Genomic DNA, 23,331 nt, shown 5'->3' with positions numbered 1-23,331 from the left:
ATTCAATCAAGCTTGTAAGGTACGACCTGCCCTTGACAAAGCCATGCTGACTATATATAATCATATTATACCTCTTCAAATGTTCATAAATCCTGCCTCTCAGGATCTTCTCCATCAACTGACCAACCACTGAGGTAAGACTCGCTGGTCTATAATTTCCTGGGCTATCTCCACTCCCTTTCTTGAATAAAGGAACAACATCTGCAACCCTCCAATCCTCCGGAACCTCTGCTGTCCCCATTGATGATGCAAAGATCATCGCCAGAGGCTCAGCAATCTTCTCCCTTGCTTCCCACAGTAGCCTGGAGTACATCTCATCTGGTCCCGGTGACTTATCCAACTTGACGCTTTCCAAAAGCTCCAGCACATCCTCTTTCTTAAACTCTACTTGCTCAAGCTTTTCAGTCCGCTGCAAGTCATCTCTACAATCACCAAGATCCTTTTCCCTAGTGAATACTGAAGTAAAGTATTCATTAAGTAACTGTGCTATTTCCTCCGGTTCCATACACACTTTCCCATTGTCACACTTGATAGGTCCTATTCTCTCACGTCTAATCCTCTTGCTCCACATACTTGTAGAATGCCTTGGAATTCTCCATAATCCTGCCTGCCAAGGCCTTCTCATGGCCCCTTCTGGCTCTCCTAATTTCCTTCTTAAGCTCCTTCCTGTTAGCCTTATAATCTTCCAGATCTCTAACGTTACCTAGCTCTCTGAACCTCACGTAACCTTTTCTTTTCTTCTTGACTAGAATTATTACAGCCTTTGTACACCACGGTTCCTGTACCCTACCATAACTTCCCTGTCTCATTGGAACGTACCTATGCAAAACTCCACACAAATATCCCCTGAACATTTGCCGCATTTCCTCCGTACTTTTCCGTGAGAACATCTGTTCCCAATTTAAGCTTCCCTTTTCCTGCCTGATAGCCTCATAATTCCCCTTACTCCAATTAAATGCTTTTCTAACTTGTCTGTTCCTATCTCTCTCTAATGCTGTTGTAAAGGAGATAGAATTGTGATCACTATCTCCAAAATGCTCTCCCACTGAGAGATCTGACACCTGACCAGGTTCACTTCCCAGTACGAAATCAAGTACAGTCTCTCCTCTTGTAAGCTTATCCACATATTGTGTCAAGAAACCTTCCTGAACACACCTAACAAACTCCACCCCATCTAAACCCCTTGCTCTAGGGAGATGCCAATCGATATTTGGGAAATTAAAATCTCCCATCATGACAACTCTGTTATTATTACACCTTTCCAGGATCTGTTTCACTATCTGCTCCTCGATATCCCTGTTACTATTGGGCGACCTATAAAAAACACCCAGTAAAGTTATTGTCCCTTTCCTGTTCCTAACCTCCACCCACAAAGACTCCGTAGACAATCTCTCCATGGCGTCCACTTTTTCTGCAGCCGTGACATTATCTCTGATCAGCAGTGCCACGCCCCCACCTCTTTTGCCTCCCTCCCTGTCCTTTCTGAAACATTTAAAGCCCGGCATTGAAGTAACCATTCCTGTCCCTGATCCGTCCAAGTCTCTGTAATGGCCACCACATCATTGCTCCAAGTACTGATCCACCCTTTAAGCTCATCCGCTTTGTTCACAATACTCCTTGCATTAAAATAGACATATCTGAAACCGTCGGTGTGAGCGCGTCCCTTTTCTTTCACCTGCCTATCTTCCCTCACACACTGTCTGCAAGCTTTCTCTATTTGTGAGCCAGCCACCTCTTCCCCAGTCTCTTCAGTTCGGGTCCCACTCCCCAACAATTCTGGTTTAAACTCTCCCCAGTAGCCTTAGCAAACCTCCCAGCCAGGATATTGACCCCCTGGGATTCAAGTGCACCCTGTCCTTTTTGTACAGGTCACGCCTGCCCCGAAAGAGGTCCCAATGTTTCAGAAATCTGAATCCCTGTCCCCTGCTTCAATCCCTCAGCCACGCATTTATCCTCCACCTCATTTTTTTTTTGGCGTGTGCCTGCGTGCGTGTGCGTCTGCATGTGCGTGCGTGGCTGTGCGTGTCCGTGCATGTGTCTGTGATGTCTTTTTCATGGCTTTTACAAGGTGCGGAACAAGAGAGAGACTGTGTGGCGTGCCACTTCTCACACAGACATTTTTTGCAGTATTTTCACTTTATTGTCGCCAAACAATTGATACTAGAGTGTACAAACATCACAACGATATTTGATTCTGCGCTTCGTGCTCCCTAGGGTACAAATCGATAGTAAATATTAAAAATTTAAATTATAAATCATAAATAGAAAATAGAAAAGGGAAAGTAAGGTAGTGCAAAAAACCGAGAGGCAGGTCTGGATATTTGGAGGGTATGGCCCAGATCCGGGTCAGGATCTGTTCAGCAGTCTTATCACAGTTGGAAAGAAGCTGTTCCCAAATCTGGCCGTACGAGTCTTCAAGCTCCTGAGCCTTCTCCTGGAGGGAAGAAGGACGAAAAGTGTGTTGGCTGGCTGGGTCGTGTCCTTGATTATCCTGACAGCACTGCTCTGACAGCGTACATTATTTTACAAGGTTGAGTTGCGATCTCAACACAACCCGGCATGGATGGAAAGCGTGCTTGGGAGCGGACCCGACTAGCTTCGAACCCGGGAACCTCTGCTCCTGGGTCCGGCACCGATGTCATTGCGCCACCGGCTGGCCCCAACCTCCACCTCATTCTATTCCTATACTCACTGTCATGTGGCACAGGCAGTAATCCCGAGATCACTACCTTTGTGGTCATGGTTCTTAAGTTCCTTCCCAGCTCCCTGTAGTCTGTTTTCAGGACCTCTTCCCTTTACCTACCTATGTCGTTAGTACCAATATGTACCACGACCTCTGGCTGTTCTCCCTCCCACTTCAGGATATCGTGGACACGATCAAAAACATCCTGGACCCTGGCACCTGGGAGGCAAACTACCATCCGAGTTTCTTTCCTGCGGCCACAGAATCGCCTGTCTGACCCCCTAACTATACAGCCCCCTATCACTACTGCTTTCCTCTTCCTTTCCCTACCCTTCTGAGCCACAGGGCCGGACTCTGTGCCAGAGGCATGGCCACTGTTGCTTCCCCCAGGTAAGCTGCCCCCTCCCCAAAGGTACTCAAACAGGAGTACTTATTCTCAAGGGGTACAGCCACAGGGGTACTGTCTAGTACCTGACTCTTGCCCTTCCCTCTCCTGACTATTACCCACTTGTCTGTCTCCCGTGGCCACGGTGTGACCACCTGCCTATAACTCCTTTCTATCACCTCCTCGCTGTCCCTGACCAGACGAAGGTCATTAAGCTGCATCTCCAGTTCCCTAACATGGTCCCACAGGAGCTGCAGCTCGACACACTGGGTGCAGCTATGGCCATCTGGGAGGCTGGGAGACTCCAGGACTTCCACATTTGACACCGAGCACAGAAAACCGGTGACACACACGTACTTCCTTTCTGCAATTAACACAGGCAAACTACCTTGCCTCGTTACTGCCTAAGCCCGTTGAGCCAAAGCCCTATCAGTCTGCTACCTCTCACTCTGCTGCCCGCTGGATATGGTGGTCTTTTTAAACTTTTCCTGCTCTACTGGCTGACGTCACGCGCCTGTGCAGTCTTGCCTGTCTTTACCCCGAGTAGTAAAATGCCTTCACTTTGGAAATCCTCAGCCGTTCCTCCACAGCCTTCTTGCTCCGAAGCTGTTACTGCATCTCACCTCTTCTTCACTGTTCTCTTCTGAGCCACAGACCTGACCACTGTGACTTTCCTCTGCCAGGTCACCCTCTCACCAACAGTATTCAAATCAGTATACCTGTTATTGAGGGAAATGGCCTCAGGGGTACTTTGCATGGACTGTCTATCCCCTTTCCCCACTCCTGACACTATCCAGTTACTTGTGTCTGCACCCTGATGTGACTACCTCCCTGTATAGTCTGTATACCAACCACTCAGCCTCCTGAATATATCCAGAGTTCATCCAGTTCCAGCTCTAACTGCTTAACATGGTCTGTTAGAAGCTGCAGCTGGATGCACTTCCAAGTGTAATTAAGGTCTCCCTGCCTTCCCTCATTCTGCAAGAGGAGCTTTCCATTATCCTGCCTGGAATCTCAATTGTTTTAAATGTTTTATAATCAAGTTTGAAATAAAGTTAATATTTTCACAGTCTTGTACGAGAAGTATTCAGAGTAGCTTGGTCCGTTGCTTTGGTCTGTAAGTGTGCGATGATGACTTTGGACATGGATGGTAATAGGAGTTTTGGAGTTCTCCCTGCCTTTGGGTTAATTAGTTCCTGCTTGTTTCCATTTGTGCCTCCCTGTGTGGAAGTATGCTTCTGTGGATGAAAATATGTGGAGGAAAATATAGTTTTTCTTATTTTCCTCATCTATATATTATAAAAGAATCAACAACATTGCTAATTCTCCTGGCTGAGGCTGATTGATGAACAATTTCAATTTGGGTGGGAGGTGGAGGAGGTTAAAATGCCATGTAATTACCGAGCTGTAGTCCAGTGCTACGTTACTGAATTGCAGGTATCGACATTATCTGAAAGTTTAAAAAATTTTATGTAGCACTTGAAACAACTTTTAAAAGTTATAATATTATGAAAATGATTTAATTCAATTTTCCACCAAAAAACAGAATCGAATAATGTGGATTGATGAAAAGAACTTAACAGCTCACGTGGAGGCTGGCATAACTGGGCAAGATCTTGAAAGACAGGTAAGCATAGAATTATTTAATGTTTGATGGATCTTACAAATGTTAGGTGTCCACAGTTCCGTTTTCCTGGAAGTCCGTAGTTTCATTTACTGTGGGCGTCACGTGTCCTCAGTTTTGTTTCTGTGTGCGTTACCTTATGACGTATGCCGATGGTATAAAAGAAATGTGGGCATAATGCTGAGAAGGCGTTGAAGGAAAGAGAGAGAGAGTGAAGATTGCAGACTTTGAGCTATCCGGGAACAGCTCACGATCAAGAAGGGTAAAGTCTAATGCTCACCCATACCCAGAGGATTGAGTTAATCAGCGGCACACTGTGCATTGTGGGGATCTGTCTGTCCTTCGTATGATCCATGGGTGTGGACTTTGTGACAATCACTTTGTGAAATCGCTCTTCGTGGACTTCGGAACAGTATTCCTCGGCTGGGATCTTCGGTAACCGTTTCTTCATTCGCTAGCCGTGGAATCTTTGGACTTCGTCGTGATCGCCTCGTCGCTGCATTGTGAATCCACAAGTCTCTCCTCTCACTTATTTCGTGAAATACTGGGACTCTCTGAACTGCCACTTTAAGACTGTGCTTGAGTAAGATTTGTTAAGAACGGGTCCTAAGTTTGACTGTAAGGGAGCTGTAGACACAGAACACTATTAACTTCTGTTTAAGAAAGTAGTTTATTTAATTTTCTATATTTTTGAGTAGATGTAAATAAATATAGTGGTTTTAAAATTAAAACCCAACTCAATTTGTCATGGCTTGCTGCTGGTATGTTACGAAATCGTAACACAAAGCAAGTGATATTTAGCCATACTGATAGCGAGTAGGAAGAGTAATTTTTGTAAAATTAAGTTCTATTTGGATCTTTAATGGAGCAGGTAAACATTTGCTTATTGATCTTCTATGATGCTTTAATGAACACTGCCACCAAGTGTTTTTGTACTAAAATAACATGCTAATTTTCCAGTCATTGAACTAAGGTTATTAATGTTTGCCAACCACTTGCTTTAGTTGTGGCAGCAGTGTATGGAGTTCAGTAATCAAGCCTACTAAACTCCTGGGGGAGCATGGTAGTCTGAGCTTGTGGCTTGCTCCGTATTGCTTATGATCACTGAAGAGAGCCTCTGTTGTGCACTAATAATCAAGTTCAAGTTCAATTATCATACAGCCATACATGAATATAGCCAAACAAAATAGTGTTCCTCAAGGGCCAAGGTGCAAAACACATTACCCATAACACATAGCACAAATGGTTATGATATCAGGAAAAATGTGCAGTTGCAAAGAAAAAAAATAATATAGCCCATGTCCCCAAGTAGCATGACTAGATTTATGGTAAGTTGTCCTGGTCTAGCTTGTTCTTCCACTGCGTCAACACCAGAGGGCAACCTCCAACCCAGTACTGATTCCAGCGCGCCCACAGAGGCTGTGCCACACAGTCCCATTGTTTCCTCTCCTGAGTGTCTGCAATAGGTGACTCTGTGGCATGGGCTTAGTCCTCGCCACAACCAAGGCAACGCAGCTCCTCCCGCTGTCGGTCTCGCCGTGAGCCAGTGAACTGAACTTGTAGTATTCTACGTTACCAATGTCCAACAGGGTCTTGAAACCTCAATAAAAATATCCAGGACAGTCACTCGCACCACGTATCTTCTTGACCCAGCGGTATGCAACAAGTCTCGCTGGCAACACAAGAACGTTATGCAGTAAGTGCAGCTTCATCGTTATCGTGCAAATTGTTGCTGGGATAGTCCTGTAGTAGTTGATGTTCTTAGTATCCAACAATGACTTCTGATTATAAAAAAAACTGGACGTATTGAATGAACAAATACACCTTTGATTAGACCCGGAGTTGCTGCTGCATGTCAGCGTGCCACTATCTTATTACCATCTTAACGTCAGCATGAAAAACATTCCTTACTGGTATTTCTCCTAACCTATTTGAGAATAAAAAAAATTGAAATGAAATAAGCTAAAAGAGCAATTAAAGCATATCCTCATGGTAAGAATAGTAAAAACAACTTAATTTGTCCACTTTCCTTCCTCAAAGTTTTTTGATGTACTAATTGTGGTCTGATATTATGACACCAATTTTATGGGCTCAAGCATGGCTAGGAGTTATTGTAAAATAAAGTGAAAATATCCAACTAATGGTATTAGCATTTTAAGACTAACCACAGCATGTACTAAACTTGAATACCTACTTTTTTGTAGTTAACGTTGTTATGTACCCCGTAACTGGGTTGCCAAACCAGCAGAACTGGAACGCTCGTTGGAGTCTGGATTACTAGGAACTAATAAAGTTTTATTAAAGAAATAAGTACACTAATCGTAAGGATATAAATGTAACAGGTTAGCAATGATAATACACACATATACACAGAACTAGGGTAATAGGAATCAACCAAGCTGTATCGCAGTCTAGGGGTAAAATGATCAGTCTTAAGTGAAGCAGAGTTCAGTTCAGTTTAGTGCAGTTTGCAGTAATTGCTGTTGTCGTACCGTTGGGGAGAGAGAGGGAGAGAGGGATGCAATTTGGTTTCAGGCAGACCTTTTTGATGTCTTCGCAGTTGGTTTTGGGCAGACCCTTTGATGCCTTCTATCCTGCTGTGGTCACCGACTGTGACCCCTCCCTTCTGGATACGATCGTTCTTCCGCGGTGAACCCGGCACCCAAGCAAGGGCAGACACACACCCCAGGTTCCCACCGATCGTACCTTTACACCTTATGAGCCTCTGGTCAGTTCCCGCGAACCGGACGTCCAAACTCCCACGAACTTGTGGGGGCACACTGCTCTTCCCAGGGTCTCATGTGTCGCGTGCCTTAGCAAACCTGCTCCTTTTATCGCTCTGCTGGGGTATCACCTGTCCATCAAACTTCAAACAGTTTAGGTTCAAAGCAACCGGTCTGTCAATAGCTGAATTGTGTTTCTTTCCCGTTAATCCCTCCCTTCTCTCTTATTAGCATTTTGAATGTTTCTCCATTGTCTTTCTTATCTCTCTCATTAGCATCATCCGTCCGGTACCTCTGCTGGGCGTCACACATGACAACGTCAATGAACCATGCAAGATTAAGTATTTTATCGTCTTTTTATTCCAGTAATACAAATCTTTCTCCTGCCATACGTATTGAGACCAAGCTTGAAGTATCAGGATAGAGGCATAAAAAAATGGTAGAGCTATTTGCCCCGACAAGGCTCTTGTAATAGAATCAATGAAAGACGGTACCAACTAGGTATATAACATGTGTGCAAAAGACAGCAAACAGTGCAAATAGAAAAAGAAAGAAGAAATAATTATAAAAATAATAATAAATAAGTAATAAATATCAAGAACATGAGATGAAAAGTCCTTTAAAGTGAGTCTACCGATTGTGGGAGTATTTCAATAATGGGATAAGTGAAATTGAGTGAAGTTATCCCCTCTGGTTCAAGAGCCTGATGGTTTAGGGGTAATAACTGTTCCTGAACCTAGTGGTGTGAGTCCTGAGGCTCCTGTACCTTCCTGATGGCAGCAGTGAGAGGAGAGCATAAGTTGCGTGGTGGGGTCTCTGATGATGGATGCTCCTTTCCTGCGACAGTGCTTTGTGTAGATGTGCTTAATGGTGGGGAGGGCTTTACCTGTGATGATCTGTGCTGTATCCACTACATTTTGTAGAAGTTTCCTTTCAAGGACATTGGTGGCTGCCTGGTATGGAAACACCAATGTACTGACCAGCATACAACTATAGACGTTTTTCAAAGCCATGCTTAATCTTCACAAACTCCTAAGGAAATCATGCACTGTTTGCTTTCTTCATAATTGTACTTGCATGCGGGTCCCAGGATAGATCATCTGAAGTGATAACACTGAGGAATTTAAAGTTACTGACCCTCTCCACCTCTTATCCCCCGATGAGGACTAGCTTATAGACTTCGGATTTCCTCCTCTTGAAACTCCTTCATCTTGCTGAGATTGAGTAGGATGTTGTTGTTTAGGAACCACTCAGCCAGATTTTCATTCTCCTACCTATACGCTGATTCATCACCACCTTTGATTCGGTCTAAAACAGTGGTGTCTTCAGCAAACTTGAAGGTGGCACCCTGCTGAAGGGTTTTGGTCTGAAATGTTGACTGTACTCTTTTCCTAGATGTTGTCAGGCGTGCTGAGTTCCTCCAGCATTTTGTGTGTGTACCTGGACCTCTTGTAACTTCCTTGGTTGCTAGACTTGAATGACTTTGATCTGGCCTAGCAGATTGCGCATCTCATGGATCATCCAAGGCTTCTGGTTGGAGAAGATTGTGAATGATTTTGTGGAGACACATTCTTCTATGACTGTTTTTATAAAGTCTGTGACAACTATGGTGTATCCATTCCGATCCACAGATGAGTCCTTGAACATGCTCCAGTCCACCAACTTGAAGCAATCTCGTAGCTGCTCCTCTGCCTCCTGTGACCACTTCTTTGTTGCCCTAATCTCTGGAGCCTTGCTCTTTAGCTTCTGCCTGTATGCAGGTAGGAGAAGGACTGCCAGGAGCCAACACTCTTATTTTTAAATAAAATGCATGTCCATTTTGGAAATGCTAAGTGGCCTATTCCTTATTCTGAAATTATAAACTCTGGTTTGAGACTCTTCTACCAGGAAAATATGCCCTTACATCTATTTCATGGAGTTCGTTTGAGGTCCAAAATGATCCTAATCTTGAGGCATGTTGCTATTTCTGAAAGTCTTATTACCTTCCTTGGATTTAATTTTACCTTTCGTTTGACCTGTCAGCTACGAATAAGCCTCTTTTGCTTCTGGTTTTTGGTGCCTTTTAAAAAGATTTTTCTGGAAATATGCTTAATGCCTTTACATGTTTTTTATTGTTTATAATGTATCATATCTTTCAGTGCTAACATTTTTGTATCAACTATTGCCAACTCTACTCATTGTTTTCTTAGATTTAAAGACCTGGATTTGGATTGAGTTTCAAATTGTGTCTAAAATATTAATGCAGTCACTTTTCCCTGAAGGCCCCTTTCTTATAGAACAAAATGAGAGCTCAGATGGTCTTTTCTCCAGTTGGTTGCTCAATATTAATGATCTGGTAAATATCTGGTGTTTACGCAGTGAATTTGTTGTCTTCCTATTACTGTAAATTTAACCTGACCAGGTAATGTGAGGTTTAAACTCCTGCAGAATTATTGTTACTCCTGTTACCTACTCTTAATTTCCTGATTTATGCTATTTCTAATATTGCAAGTAAAATTTGGTGCCCTATAAGAAATTGCTGTAATAATGGTTTTCTCCCAGTTTCTGTTTCTTAATTCAAACTGATTCTAATTCTGCAACTTCATCAGCCAAGCCAGTATTGTTGCTGCTCACTGTGTTGATCTCATCCCTTACTTAAAATACAGATCCTCCATTTTTCTCGTTTTATTTGTCCTTCCAAAATTTTATGTATTCTTGAACTTTCAGCTTCAAGCTTTGGTCACCCGACAACCAGGTTTTGTGATGGGTGAAATAGTTTTCAGATAATAGGATGGACAAGCAATAATTTGATAAACAGCTGGGTACAGATTTGTTAAACATAAATCACCACAACTATTTTACAAACGTTCGTAAATTGTGTGATTTCTACTGCTAATGCACCAATATTTATTTTGGGAAAAACTACAGGTTTAATGATTTCCAAATGTTGTGAAGACAGCGTCTTTTTATATATCTTAGGAAATCTGTGTTTGTCAATGTCTTTTATAGTTTAAACAAAAAAAAATTTACTTATGAAATTTAACTCTGGAAAACAGACAGCTGAAATATGATTATAAAATTAGCTCCCAAATTCAATTGCAACTTCCCAACTTCAGACTGGTAATAAATATTTATATTGCAGTTAAAGCTGTGTTTTAATGATAGCCCCTGTAATGTACTTAGTCAGTGTTATTTTCAGGATCAAGCCTTAGTTGTACTTGGCTGAATAAAAAAAATTGCATTTTGCTGAAGCTATTTAGGTTTTTGAACTTGTGATTGTATAAAATGTGCTGTTTATTGACCTAGAACAACTGATTCATATAAATTATAGTAAAACTAGTATATATTGCAGAATATATTAAGTATTGAGTGGGCTGTTAATGATCAGGTTTTCAGCAAAATTTTTCCTGGCTGTAAATAGTGTCTCAAGACTTTTAGCAGCCTTTTTTTTTGACAAAAGGCCAAATCTTAATTTTTCAAGGTGATTGAATCCAGTTTTTGAGTAAAAGAGATAATAACATTAATTATGAAAATAACAGTTCAGTTGATATGCCATAATGCAAGTTTTAGATTTTATGTAGATATTGATGTGTTTTCTTTGCCCGTTCTAAATGGTTCCAAGATTCCTAAGATGTTTTGCTCAGGCTGATTACAAATATACCCCAGTCAAGAGGAAATTTATGTGAGTGGTATTGGTAGTGCCATTTGTATAAAGGTGGCAGCAATAGACATTTGATATTGCCATAGTGTTTCTTTGCTGTTATTTTGCAGTTCAGTGATATTTGATAGTCAGAATATATATTTGTAGATGTTACTTTGAACCATGTGTATTAATTTGTATTTTAAGTTCATCATTATTTAAGTAACTTTTTTTTAGTAAATTTATCTCTTTAAGACCAAGGATATGGAAATTCTGAATTAAAATCTTGGATTTTTCACCTTCCTGCTATTACTGTTACTATTAATTGTTATTAGTGTTTGTTCTAATTTGAAGATTGTGGCAATCATGTATAAATAAAGAACATTTGAATGATTTTTGCTGTGGTCTCAACTACAGCACTGAAAATGTATATTTCTATTATTTCTTCACTAGTCACAACTAAAGGATACCTACCCTGTTTCAGAGTTGAGTTTATTGTTATATGTACCAGTACTTTTATACACAAATTCAATGAAAAGCTTGCTTGCAGCAGCATTGCAGACACGTGCCAATCATATTAGCAGCTTTGACAAGAAAGGTATAAATTAAACAAATTGTATGATTTTGTTTTGCAAGAAAACAATTAAACCAATTAAAATTCTATTTTAGTGCATAGTTGTCAGTATTCATGGCCTTACTAAACCGTAGTGACTAGTGTTCTGCTGGTTGTTTCAAGAAGTGAATGGATGAAGGGAAGTATCTGTTCTTGAATGTGATGGTGTGGGACTTCGGACTTCTGTACTTCCTCTTCAGTGGTAGCTGCAAAAAGATGGAATGGCTTAGATGGTAGGGAATTTTGATGGATGTTGACTTCTTGAGGTACCACTTCCTGTAGATACTTGCAGTGGTGGGGAGGGATGTGCCCATGATGTATTAGGCAGAGTTCATTACTCTGAAGCTTCTTGTGTTCCTGTGCATTTGAAATGCTGACCCAGACTGTGATGCAACCAGTCAGGATGTTTTCAGCGGTATAGCTGTAGAAGTTTGTTAATGTTCAATTATACGCTTAACCTCCTAAGAAATTATAGGTGTTCTTTGTCGGTTGTAATTTATAGTAACAGCAAACAGGAGAAACTTAGTCAGAACTTGGCACTACCATCACAGATGCTGGCTTTTGCACCTTTCGCTGTTAACAATCTGGATGGTCGTTTTCATCTTTGGCACAGAGAACTTGACGCCCGTTTTTTCCGAAAACTAGCTGAAATGTGGACTCATCTGACCACAACACACGGTTCCACAGTCTTTCGGTCCATCTGAGATGAGCTCGGGCCCACAGAACTCGCCGGCGTTTCTGCATAGAGTTGATGTATGGCTTCCTCCTTGCGTAATACAGTTTCAAGTTGCATTTCTGGATGCAGCGACGGACTGTGTTGAGTGACAATGGTTTTCCGAAGTACTCCCGAGCCCAGGTGGCTATAACTGTCACAGTAGCATGACGGTTTCTTAGGCAGTGCCACCTGAGGGCTCCAAGATCACCCGCATTCAACAATGGTTTCCGACCTTGCCCTTTATGCACTGAGCTGTCCCTGAATTCTCTGAATCTTTTCACAATATTATGTACTGTAGATGTTGCAAGACCTAAATTCTCTGCAATCTTGCGTTGAGAAATGTTTCTTTTGAACTGACTAACAGTTCTCTCACGAATTTTGGCACAAAGGGGTAAGCCACGACCCATCCTTGCTTGCAAAGACTGAGCCTTTGATGGACGCTACTTTTATACCCAGTCGTGATACCTCACCTGCTACTAATTAGCCTGCTTAATGTGGAGTCTTCCAAACCGGTGTTTCTTGAATATTCTGTGCACTTTTCAATCTTATTTTAACTCTGTCCCAACTTTTGTTGAGTGTGTTGCAGCCATCAAATTCTAAATTTGTGTATATTTACAAAATACAATTAAGTTGGTCAGTAAAACTATTAAAAATCTTTTCTTTGTACTTTTGTCAGTTAAATAAAGGTTCACGTGATTTAACATATCACAGATTTTTGTTTTTATTGCATTTTGGAAAATATCCCAACTTTTCTGGAAACGGGGTTTGTACATTTACTTGTGAAGCAAACAATTTCCTCAACTAAAAATGTGGGAACTACTGCTGCTTCAGTGTGGATGGAAGCATAGTTTGCGTTTTAGATTGTCAGAACTGGAGAATTGAGAAAGCAAACGTGTTTTTAAGTAGCAGACAAGGTGTGGGGAGAACACACAATGCCTGCAGGCTGCTGCTGTTACAGTAAACTATTAGTTAGAGTTGGAAGAAACCAATGAAATCCATTAAACACAGATGCAGGCACAGCTGAGGAGAGAAAAGTGGTTACCTGGATTTATGACATTGTTGGAGGTGGCAGAAATTATGGAGGATGATCCATTGAATGTAGAGGCTGGTGGGATGGAAAGGGCAGATATGGATAATTCTGTCCCAGTTCCAACTGGAAGTTGTGCAAGCACGATTGAAAAATGCTGGAAATCTTTATTCTACATTTAATTCAACTCCATCATATTGCTTTCATAAAAGATGTACTGTATGTTATACTTAGCCAGTTCTTCCAGTTGCAATGAATGGTCTTAATGGACCTGTGTTTTGCCAAAACTGGTGTCTTCCAGCTGGACCTTGAGTTGTTCCAAGAGCAGTGGTCAGCTGTATGAGAGATTGGGACTTTTGCTTGAGATTTCTCAGTTTCTGCACAGCCAAGTAGAGAAGTGCTTGTTGTTCCAAGATCTGATCCATGTTGACATTGCAGTAGCAATTATTTTGTACTTTTAAGTATTCAAACTATTTCTAACATTTGCCAGTGATGTAAATAGGAACAGGGAATGAGGTCCTGTAAAGGGATTTTAGAGAACTAGATAGAAGGTTTAAAAAGGAGGACTTCCAGAGTTGTAATTTCAGGATTACTACCCATGTTATGCGCTAATGAGGTGGGCAATAGATGCATAGTGTAGTTCAATATGTAGCTAAGGAACTGGTTTGGGAGGGAGGTCGTCAGATTTAGGCTATGTCCACACTACGCCAGATAATTTTGAAAATGAAGCCTTTTCTCTTCGTTTTGACCCTCCATCCACACTAAAGCGGCGTTTTCATCCCCCAAAAATGGAGATTTTCAGAAACAGTCTCCAGCGTGAATAAATCTGAAAACGCCTAATATCCGTTGTAGTGTGTACGGGGTAAACAGAGAGATTTAAAAACGCTGTCATGACAACACCACAACAACAATGCTTTTTCTGCTTCTGCTTGGTACTGCGCAAGCACTGCTGGATGGCTGTTATAAGCGCGCAGTTGGTGTGAACGGCGTGAGAGTTAAATTGTAAAGTGAGCTTTTTTGACTATTTAAAAACGCTGTCATGACGTGCCAGAACAGATGGCCGCAGCGCAGCATTTCATTGTTTTCTTGAACGCAACCCCCCACATAACCTAACAGTTTCAGAACAGACGGCAATGAGACTGAAGCCAGAAGAGTTAGAAATGTACTCACCAAATACTTTGACCCATAGCTTACTGAATAAATAAGTATACTCACTTTGCCCTGTTTTCTGTCCTTGCTAGTATGAAGGTGGTTTACCTATTGCAAGTACTTCTCTGACAATAGATGTGTAACAGCCTAATGTAACATTGTATGGAAATACAAGGTAACAGTGATGCAGACATGTTTTATACATTAACAAGATGCTTTATTAATGCAACAGAGTTAGTCAGTTTTTCAATGTTCGTCATCAGCCGGGTCATACTGTCCATGAACTCCCTTACGCTCCAGTATTTTTTTTTAGTTTTAAGTCCTCCTGCACGAGAGCCAAGAGCAATTCCTTTGAAGTTTTTCTACTCTGTTACTGGACAAACGCTCACTAAGTATACCACTTCCTCTTCGCTTGTTTTCTGCGTGTCCTGCACATGCCCAGTACAGGAGATTCACCCAAATATCCGTGTTAGTGTGGACAGAGATATTTTGAAAAACGCTTACTCGAAACCGGCGTTTTCAAAATTATCCGGCATAGTGTGGATGTAACCTTATTCCAGGGCAGGTATATAGAAAACTGCTGTTAAAAAAGAACAATGAATTTAAATATTCATTCCAATTATTTTATATAGAGGTAGCTCTTTCAAGTAACTATTTTCTTAATTTTTTTTGAAGCTTAGTGAAAATGGCTATTGCACAGGACATGAACCAGATTCAATGGAGTTCAGCAGCCTTGGAGGCTGGGTAGCTACGAGGGCTTCAGGCATGAAAAAGAATATCTATGGTAACATTGAAGATCTGGTGAGTATTTTTAAAATGCATTTTATTGTTAAGCTTAGTAAAATCAACTAAACTTTAAAGTTTTAGTTTTCTGGATGCGCATTATGTTGGGGGGGCATTATATTTGTTTGCCTATTGCTTTTAGGCTGCTGCTTTGAGCCACTTCAATCCTTGTACTAATAGTATTCCTCCACTGTTGATTAGACAGCATATTAAAATTGAAAGGAGGCAAATGTTCAAGTTATGCATATCATCATTTATGCCTCTTTACTGGCTGAAACAGATCTAAAACCCATCTTTCGGCTTGTTTGAAATTAGTCGGAGAACGATAGGGTGGAAGGTAGCGTGACGCTCAGGGCATCAGAGATGCAAGGAGATTGTACATTCTCCCTGTGAAATACAAACCCCATTTCCAGAAAAGCTGGGATATTTTCCAAAATGCAATATAAACAAAAATCTGTGATATGTTAATTAATGTGAACCTTTATTTAACTGTCAAAAGTACAAAGAAAAGATTTTCCATAGTTTTACTAACCAACTTAATTGTATTTTGTAAATATACACAAATTTAGAATTTGATGGCTGCAACACACAACAAAAGTTGGGACAGTTAAAATAAGATTGAAAAGTGCACAGAATATTCAAGTAACACTGGTTTGGAAGACTCCACATTAAGCAGGCTAATTGGTAGCAGGTGAGGTAGCGTGACTGGGTATAAAAGTAGCGTCCATCAAAGGCTCAGTCTTTGCAAGCAAGGATGGGTCGTGGCTTACCCCTTTGTGCCAAAATTCATGAGAGAACTGTTAGTCAGTTCAAAAGGAACATTTCTCAACGCAAGAATGCAGAGAATTAAGGTCTTTCAACATCTACAGTACATAATATTGTGAAAAGATTCAGAGAATTCAGGGACAGCTCAGTGCATAAAGGGCAAGGTTGGAAACCACTGTTGAATGCGGGTGATCTTGGAGCCCTCAGGCAGCACTGCCTAAGAAACCGTCATGCTACTGTGACAATTATAGCCACCTGGGCTCAGGAGTACTTTGGAAAACCATTGTCACTCACAGTCCGTCGCTGCATCCAGAAATGCAACTTGAAACTGTATTACGCAAGGAGGAAACCATACATCAACTCTATGCAGAAACACCGGCGAGTTCTGTGGGCCTGAGCTCATCTCAGATGGACCGAAAGACTGTGGAACTGTGTGCTGTGGTCAGATGAGTCCACATTTCAGCTAGTTTTCGGAAAAAACGGGCACTGAGTTCTCTGTGCCAAAGATGAAAACGACCATCCAGATTGTTAACAGCGAAAGGTGCAAAAGCCAGCATCTGTGATGGTATGGGTGAATTGCATGTATGTGAAGGTACCATTGACTCTGAGGCATATATTAGGATTTTAGAGAGATATGTTGCCATCAAGGCGACGCCTCTTCCTGGGACGTCCATGCGTATTTCAGCAGGACAATGCCAGACCACAGTCTGCACGGGCTACAACAGCGTGGCTTTGTAGACACAGAGTGCGTGTGCTTGACTGGCCTGCTGCCAGTCCAGATCTATCTCCTGTTGAAAATGTATGGCGCATCATGAAGAGGAGAATCAGACAACGGAGACCACGGACTGTTGAGCAGCTGAAGTCTTACATCAAGCAAGAATGGACAAAATTTCCAATTGCAAATCTACTACAATTAGTATCCTCAGTTCCAAAATGATTAAAGAGTGTTATTAAAAGGAAAGGTGATATAACACAATGGTAAACATGCCTGTCCCAACTTTTGTTGAGTGTGTTGCAGCCATCAAATTCTAAGTTTGTGTATGTTCACAAAATACAATTAAGTTGGTCAGTAAAACTATTGAAAATCTTTTCTTTGTACTTTTGTCAGTTAAATAAAGGTTCACATGAATTAACATATCACAGATTTTTGTTTTTATTGCATTTTGGAAAATATCCCAACTTTTCTGGAAATGGGGTTTGTACATGGGTTTCTTCCCAGACCAATGATGTACCGGTTAGGTTAATTGGTCATTGTAAATTATCCTGTGATTAGGTTAGGGTTAAGTTGGTGGGTTAATGGTGGAGCAGCTCAAAGGGCTTATTCTGTGCCATATCTCTAGGTAGATAGAGATAGAGCTGAAGATCAGTAGGATAACACTACCCGAAGATACTGTTTTTATATTGCCAATAAATTGAGAATAATTCACTGAGTAATTTCGGAATGAAGCAAATAATTTGTGTCTTTGTTTTCAGATTGTTCATATAAAAATGGTTACACCAAGAGGCATAGTAGAGAAAAGCTGTCAAGGTCCAAGAATGTCTACTGGCCCTGATATATACCACTTCATTATGGGATCTGAAGGTAATATTTCAAAGCTAATTTTGTTTTCATGCCTCAACTAAATAAGGAAGTAATGAGAAAAGGGCATATTCAAGATGGTGAGACTGCATAATGATGGATCGTGGTACTGCCTTTTAAAGATGTCCTTGATGGTTATGTGGTTTGTTTCTGTGATGGAGCTGGCTAAGTCTACAACCCTCCACAACCTCTTTTGATCTTACACATTGGAGCCTCCATACCATAGGCAGTAGTGAAAGAACCTGTCAGAATGCTGTCCCTTGTACATATGTAAAAATTTGCTAGATTCTTTAGTGGCATACCAAATCCCCTCAAACGCCTAATGCAGTATTGCTGCTCATGTGCCTCCTTCTTGATTGCACTGTTTTGGTTCCAGGATAGACCCGCTGAGATGTTGATGACCAGGAACTTGAAGCTACTTACTCTTTCCACTACTGATCTCTAAATGAGGACTGCTGTGTGCTCTCTTGACTTCTTCCTGAAGTCTACAAATCAGTTCCTTGGTCTTGCTGTCATTGAGCGCAAGTTTGTTGTTGTGACACCACTCGACCAGCTGATCTATCTCATTTCTGTATGCCTTCTTATCACCATCAGTTTTCATTCTTTGAAACCCCAAAGAATATAACTAACTCCTAGTTGTTGTTGATGATCAGATGGTGTTCTCATCCCAGGGCTTAGCTGCCTGTATCACTACATGTCTGGATGCATCATAGCTTACATAGCAAGTGTTCTTTGCTTGACCACCAGAAACTATCTTCCCCTCTATGGATTCTGTCTATGCTTCTTACTGCCTGAGTGAAACAGCTAGCGTTATAAAAAAAATCTCACCCACCCAGATATTCTTCCTCCACCCTCCCATTAGGCAGAAGGTACAAAAGCATGAAAGCACATATTCCACAGCTCAGTGACAATTTCTATTCCACTGTTATAAGACTATTGAATTTTTCCATAATACAATAAGCTGGATTCTTGACCTCATTATCTATCTTACTGTGAACTTGCATCTTCCTGTATATCTGCACAGTGCTTTCTCTGTACTGTAACACTTCATTCTGCACTCTGTTTTTGTTTTACCTTGTACTACCTAAATGCACTGTTGTAATGAATTGACCTGTATGGACAAGTATGCAAGGCAAGTTTTTCCACTGTACCTCAGTTTATGTGACAATAATAAACCAATGTACCAATTTAGTTATCAGAATGCTGTTAGAAAATTCTTTTCAGCTGTTGTCCGCCCTAGCCACATATTTAATATCTTCGAGATTTTTTTCCCCCTCAATGTAGCTTTAATCGAAAAAACTAAATATTAGAAGGCAGCTCCATCAAAAATTCATGGAGCATAACCAAAGACTTGCAATACTTTCTGTAACTTGAGTCTTAGCACACAACAGCTCATAAGCTGGCCCCTCACCCCATCTAGTCTGTGCCAAAATATTAATCTGCCTAGTCCCGTTGACCTGTGGTTAGACCTTAGCCCTCCATACCCCTCCCATCCATGTACTGATCCAAATTGCTCCTTAATGTTGACATTGAACCCACATCCACCATTTTGGCTGGCAGCTCATTCCACACTCTCACTACCCTCTGAGTGGAAAAAACTTCCTCAAATATTTCACCCTTCACCCTTAACCCATGACCCAACCTCAGTGAAAAAAGCTTGCTTGAATTATCCTATATATAACCCTCAATTTTGTATACCTCTTCCCTCATTCTTCTATGATCTAGGGAAAAAGTCCTAACTTATCCATTCTTTATCTGTAACTCAGGTGTTTAAATCCTGCAACATATAACCAAATAACAATTACAGCACAGAAACAGGCCATCTCGGCCCTTCTAGTCAGTGCCAAACTCCTACTCTCACCTAGTTCCACCGACCTGCTCTCGGTCCATAACCCTCCATTCCCTTCCTGTCCATATATCTATCCAATTTAACTTTAAACGACAACATCGAACCTGCCTCAATCACTTCTGCTGGAAGCTCATTCCACACAGCCACCACTCTGAGTAAAGAAGTTCCCCCTCATGTTACCCCTACAACATCCTTGTAAATTTTCTCCCCACTCTTTCAATCTTATTGACATGAAAAAAAGGATCTTGTGCATTGCAAGCATATATAACAGATAACTCTTCTTGGGCTTCCAGCCAGGTACAGGTATCAATTTTAACTGATGATTTGATGACAACCCCTGCCATCTTCAACAGAGATGATGTCTAGGTATGTCTAGTCTGGTGGTATATATACCCCTGTGGTCCGTTCCTCCTGACTGGTTAGTTCTCAACCAATTAGGTTTCCTGTCTCACCTTGTTTACAGTCAAATTCCAGTTCTTTCTTAGAGTAAGACTTCCATCTTCGTTGAAATTCATATTCTCTAGTTTTATTTCGATGGCTTCCTTCACTAGGCAGTCCCGAAAGAAAACTATTGGTGCAGCACAATAGTTTTATGCTGTTAAACTCAATCCTATGGCTGTTGTGAATGCAATTTTCTACCAGCGGGTAACCCAAACGGATGCACCACCTATTCTCCTTGATGCAGATTTCCACTGCGCACTTCGTCTGGCCGATTATACGCTGCTTCGCATTCACAGGGAGTCCTGTAAATGCCAACCATCCCGAGTCCCAGGTCAACTTTGACCAGCATAAGCTTGTATTTTAGCTTCTTTACGGGTTTGTGGATGGTATTAATCCAGTATTTCTTCAGGATCCTGGTGATCCTTCCAGAAACTGTGGAAATATAGGGAAGACAGGCAGTAGCGACAGATTCCTCCTCATTGTTAGGTTTCCTGGTTTTTCTCGTCAGTGCTTTAAATAAAGATGAAGGTCTCACTAAAAGAACTGCAATTTGAATGTAAGCAAGGTGGGATAGAGGGAACCTGATTAGTTGAGGGCTAACAAATCAGGAGGGATGGATGACTGGGTTATATAAACCACCTAGACATCACTGTTGAAGATGGCGGAGTTTGATATTGAAGTGTTGGTTATAATTGATACCTGTACACGGCTGGAAGCCCAAGAAGAGTTTATTCACCTTATTGACTTTTTTTTCCCTACAGGTGCAGTAGTTGACCAGAACTGGACACAATACTCCAAATTTGGCCTCAACAATATCGTACAATTTCAACATAAAATCCCACTCCTGGACTCAATACTTTGATTTATGAAGGCTAATGTGCCAAAAGTTTTCTTTATGACCCTATCTACCTATGATGCCACTTTGAAGGAATTATGGAGCTATATTCACAGATCTATAGCACTCCTCAGTGCCCTACCACTCACCATGCAAGTCCTACCGTGGTTGGTCCACCCAAAGCACAACACCTCACACTTATCTGCATTAAATTCCATCTGCCATTTTTCCAGCAGGTCCAGATCCCACTGCAAGCTTTAATAGTATTCCTCACTATCCACTACACCTCCAATCTTAGTGTCATCCACAAATTTGATGATCCAGTTTACCACATTATCATCCAAATCATTGATATAGATGTCAGGCAACAATGGACCCAGCACCACTAGTCAGAGGCCTTCAGTCAGAGAGGCAACCCTAAACTACCATTCTCTGGCTTCTCCTGCAAAACCATCATCTAATCCAATGTACTACTTCATTTTGAATGCCAAGTGACTGAATATTCTTGACCAGCCTCCCATGCAGAATCTTATCAAAGGCCTTGCTGAAGTCCATGTAGACAACATCCACTGCCTTGCCTTCATCACCTTTCTTAGTACAAGTGTCCCCCACTTTTCGAACACTCGCTTTACAACACCTCGCTGTTATAAAAGACCTACATTAGTTCCTTGTTTTCGCTAATAGACGGTGTTTTTAAGGTTATGAAAAAAGGCAGCGCGCGATAAAAAACCAGCCGCTCCTCCCCAGGATTTGGAACTGCATTGTAGCCGGCATTGCTTAAATGTGTGCCTGTGAGCAGCTGTTAGCAAGATGAGTTCTAAGGTATCGGAAAAGCCTAAAAGAGCTCGTAAGGGTGTTACAGTTAGCCTAAAACTAGACATAATTAAGCGTTTCAATCGTGGTGAACGAAGCAAGGACACAGTGAGTTTGGCTTGTGGAAGTTGACGAAGATGTTGAAGAGGTTTTGGCATCACATGATCAAGAACCAATAGACGAAGAGCTGATGCAATTGGAAGAGGAAAGGATAACAATGGAAACCGAATGCAGTAGTGAACAGAGCTTAAGTCGTCCAGGAACTGAACGTGAAGAAGATGACCTGCCTGCCTTGATGGAAACAGACGACGAGATGACACCCCAGTGTCCCACCACCCCAAGCCCTGGCCGCAGACCGATACTGATCTGCGGAGAATGCAGCGGTAGCCGGGACACACCCAGCGCATCTTTAAGAAAAAGCCAAAGTAAACAAACTAATTAGGTGCCGCCCGGCATGTAAATGTCGGCCCAGATCAGAGGCGATTGTGTCGCCTCTGGTCTGGGCCGACATTTACGTGCCAGGCGGCACCTAATTAATTAGCTTGTTTATTTCGGCTTTTTTCTTAAAGATGCGCTGGGTGCGTCCTGGCTGCCGCTGCATTCTCTGCAGATCGGTATCGATTTACTGCCCAGAGGGTGGGGGCCACTGCACCACCCCAACCTCCGACAGCTCAGCCTAACACACCATCATCAGTGCGCTTGGTGCTGTCTTCCCGATTCCCACAAGTGATACATTATTTCTACTTTATATAAGCTGTGTATTTTTGTGTTATTTGGTATGATTTGGCAGCTTCATAGCTTAAAGGTTGCTGGAGAGAGTGTTTCTGCCTAGAGCGCTTGCGTGAGATTTTCTGCCGAGAGCGCTTGCGCTGTGTTTTTGCCGAAAGCACTTGCGTGAGATTTTCGTTACGGAGAACAGTGCGGCAGTGATTGTGGAAAAGTATTTCTACTTTATATAGGCTGTGTATTTATCATATCATTCCTGCTTTTACTATATGTTACTGTTATTTTAGGTTTAATGTGTTATTTGACATGATTTGGTAGGTTATTTTTTGGGTCTGCGAATGCTCAAATTTTTCCCGTATAAATAAATGGTAATTGCTTCTTCACTTTACGATATTCCGCCTTACAAACTGTTTCATAGGAACACTGTACCTTCAGATGGCAGGGGAAACCTGTAATCTCCTCAAATCTCCATAAAAATGGTTAGACATGACCTACCACACCCAAAACCATGTTGGCTATCTCTAATCAGTTCCTGTCTATATAATATATATATAGTCCCTTAGAATACCTTCCAATAACTTGCCCACTAGTGATGTCAGGCTTACCGGCCTATGATTTCCTGGCTTATTCTTAGAGCCTTTCTTAAACGTCAGAATGACATTAGCGGTCCTCCAATCCTGCAGCACTTCACCCATGGCTAAGGATGTTTTAAATATTTCTGCTCAGGCCCCTGCACTTCCTGCATTAGCCTCCCACGGGGTCAGAGGAAATACCTTGTCAGGCCCTGGAGATTTATCCACCTTAATTTGCCTCAGGACAGCAAACACCTCCTTTGTAACCTGTAAATGGGCCATGACCTTACTGCTATAGACTGTGTGTATGTCTCCCAAGTAAATACAGATGCCAAAAAAAAAAAAAAAAAATTGATTTAAGATCACGCCCATCTCTTCCGCTCTATGCAAGGATGACCACCCTGATGTTCCAGAGGACCAATTGTGTATC

The 23,331-nt window shown here is 41.6% G+C and overlaps 1 protein-coding gene across 2 annotated transcripts in view; it reads left to right on the top strand.

Moving 5' to 3' along the window:
• agps (alkylglycerone phosphate synthase) overlaps positions 1-23,331 on the top strand; it is a 164,112-nt gene that overhangs the window by 70,916 nt on the left and 69,865 nt on the right. For both annotated transcript variants that reach the window (XM_072261793.1, XM_072261794.1), the window contains exons 8-10: positions 4,615-4,695; positions 15,214-15,339; positions 17,560-17,668. In XM_072261793.1, coding sequence (XP_072117894.1) covers positions 4,615-4,695; positions 15,214-15,339; positions 17,560-17,668 — 316 coding nt within the window. The remainder of the gene's footprint in view (positions 1-4,614; positions 4,696-15,213; positions 15,340-17,559; positions 17,669-23,331) is intronic.

Source organism: Mobula birostris, chromosome 6, assembly GCF_030028105.1.
Source record: "Mobula birostris isolate sMobBir1 chromosome 6, sMobBir1.hap1, whole genome shotgun sequence".
Lineage (NCBI taxonomy): Eukaryota > Metazoa > Chordata > Chondrichthyes > Myliobatiformes > Myliobatidae > Mobula > Mobula birostris.
This window is presented reverse-complemented; position numbering and strand designations above follow the sequence as displayed.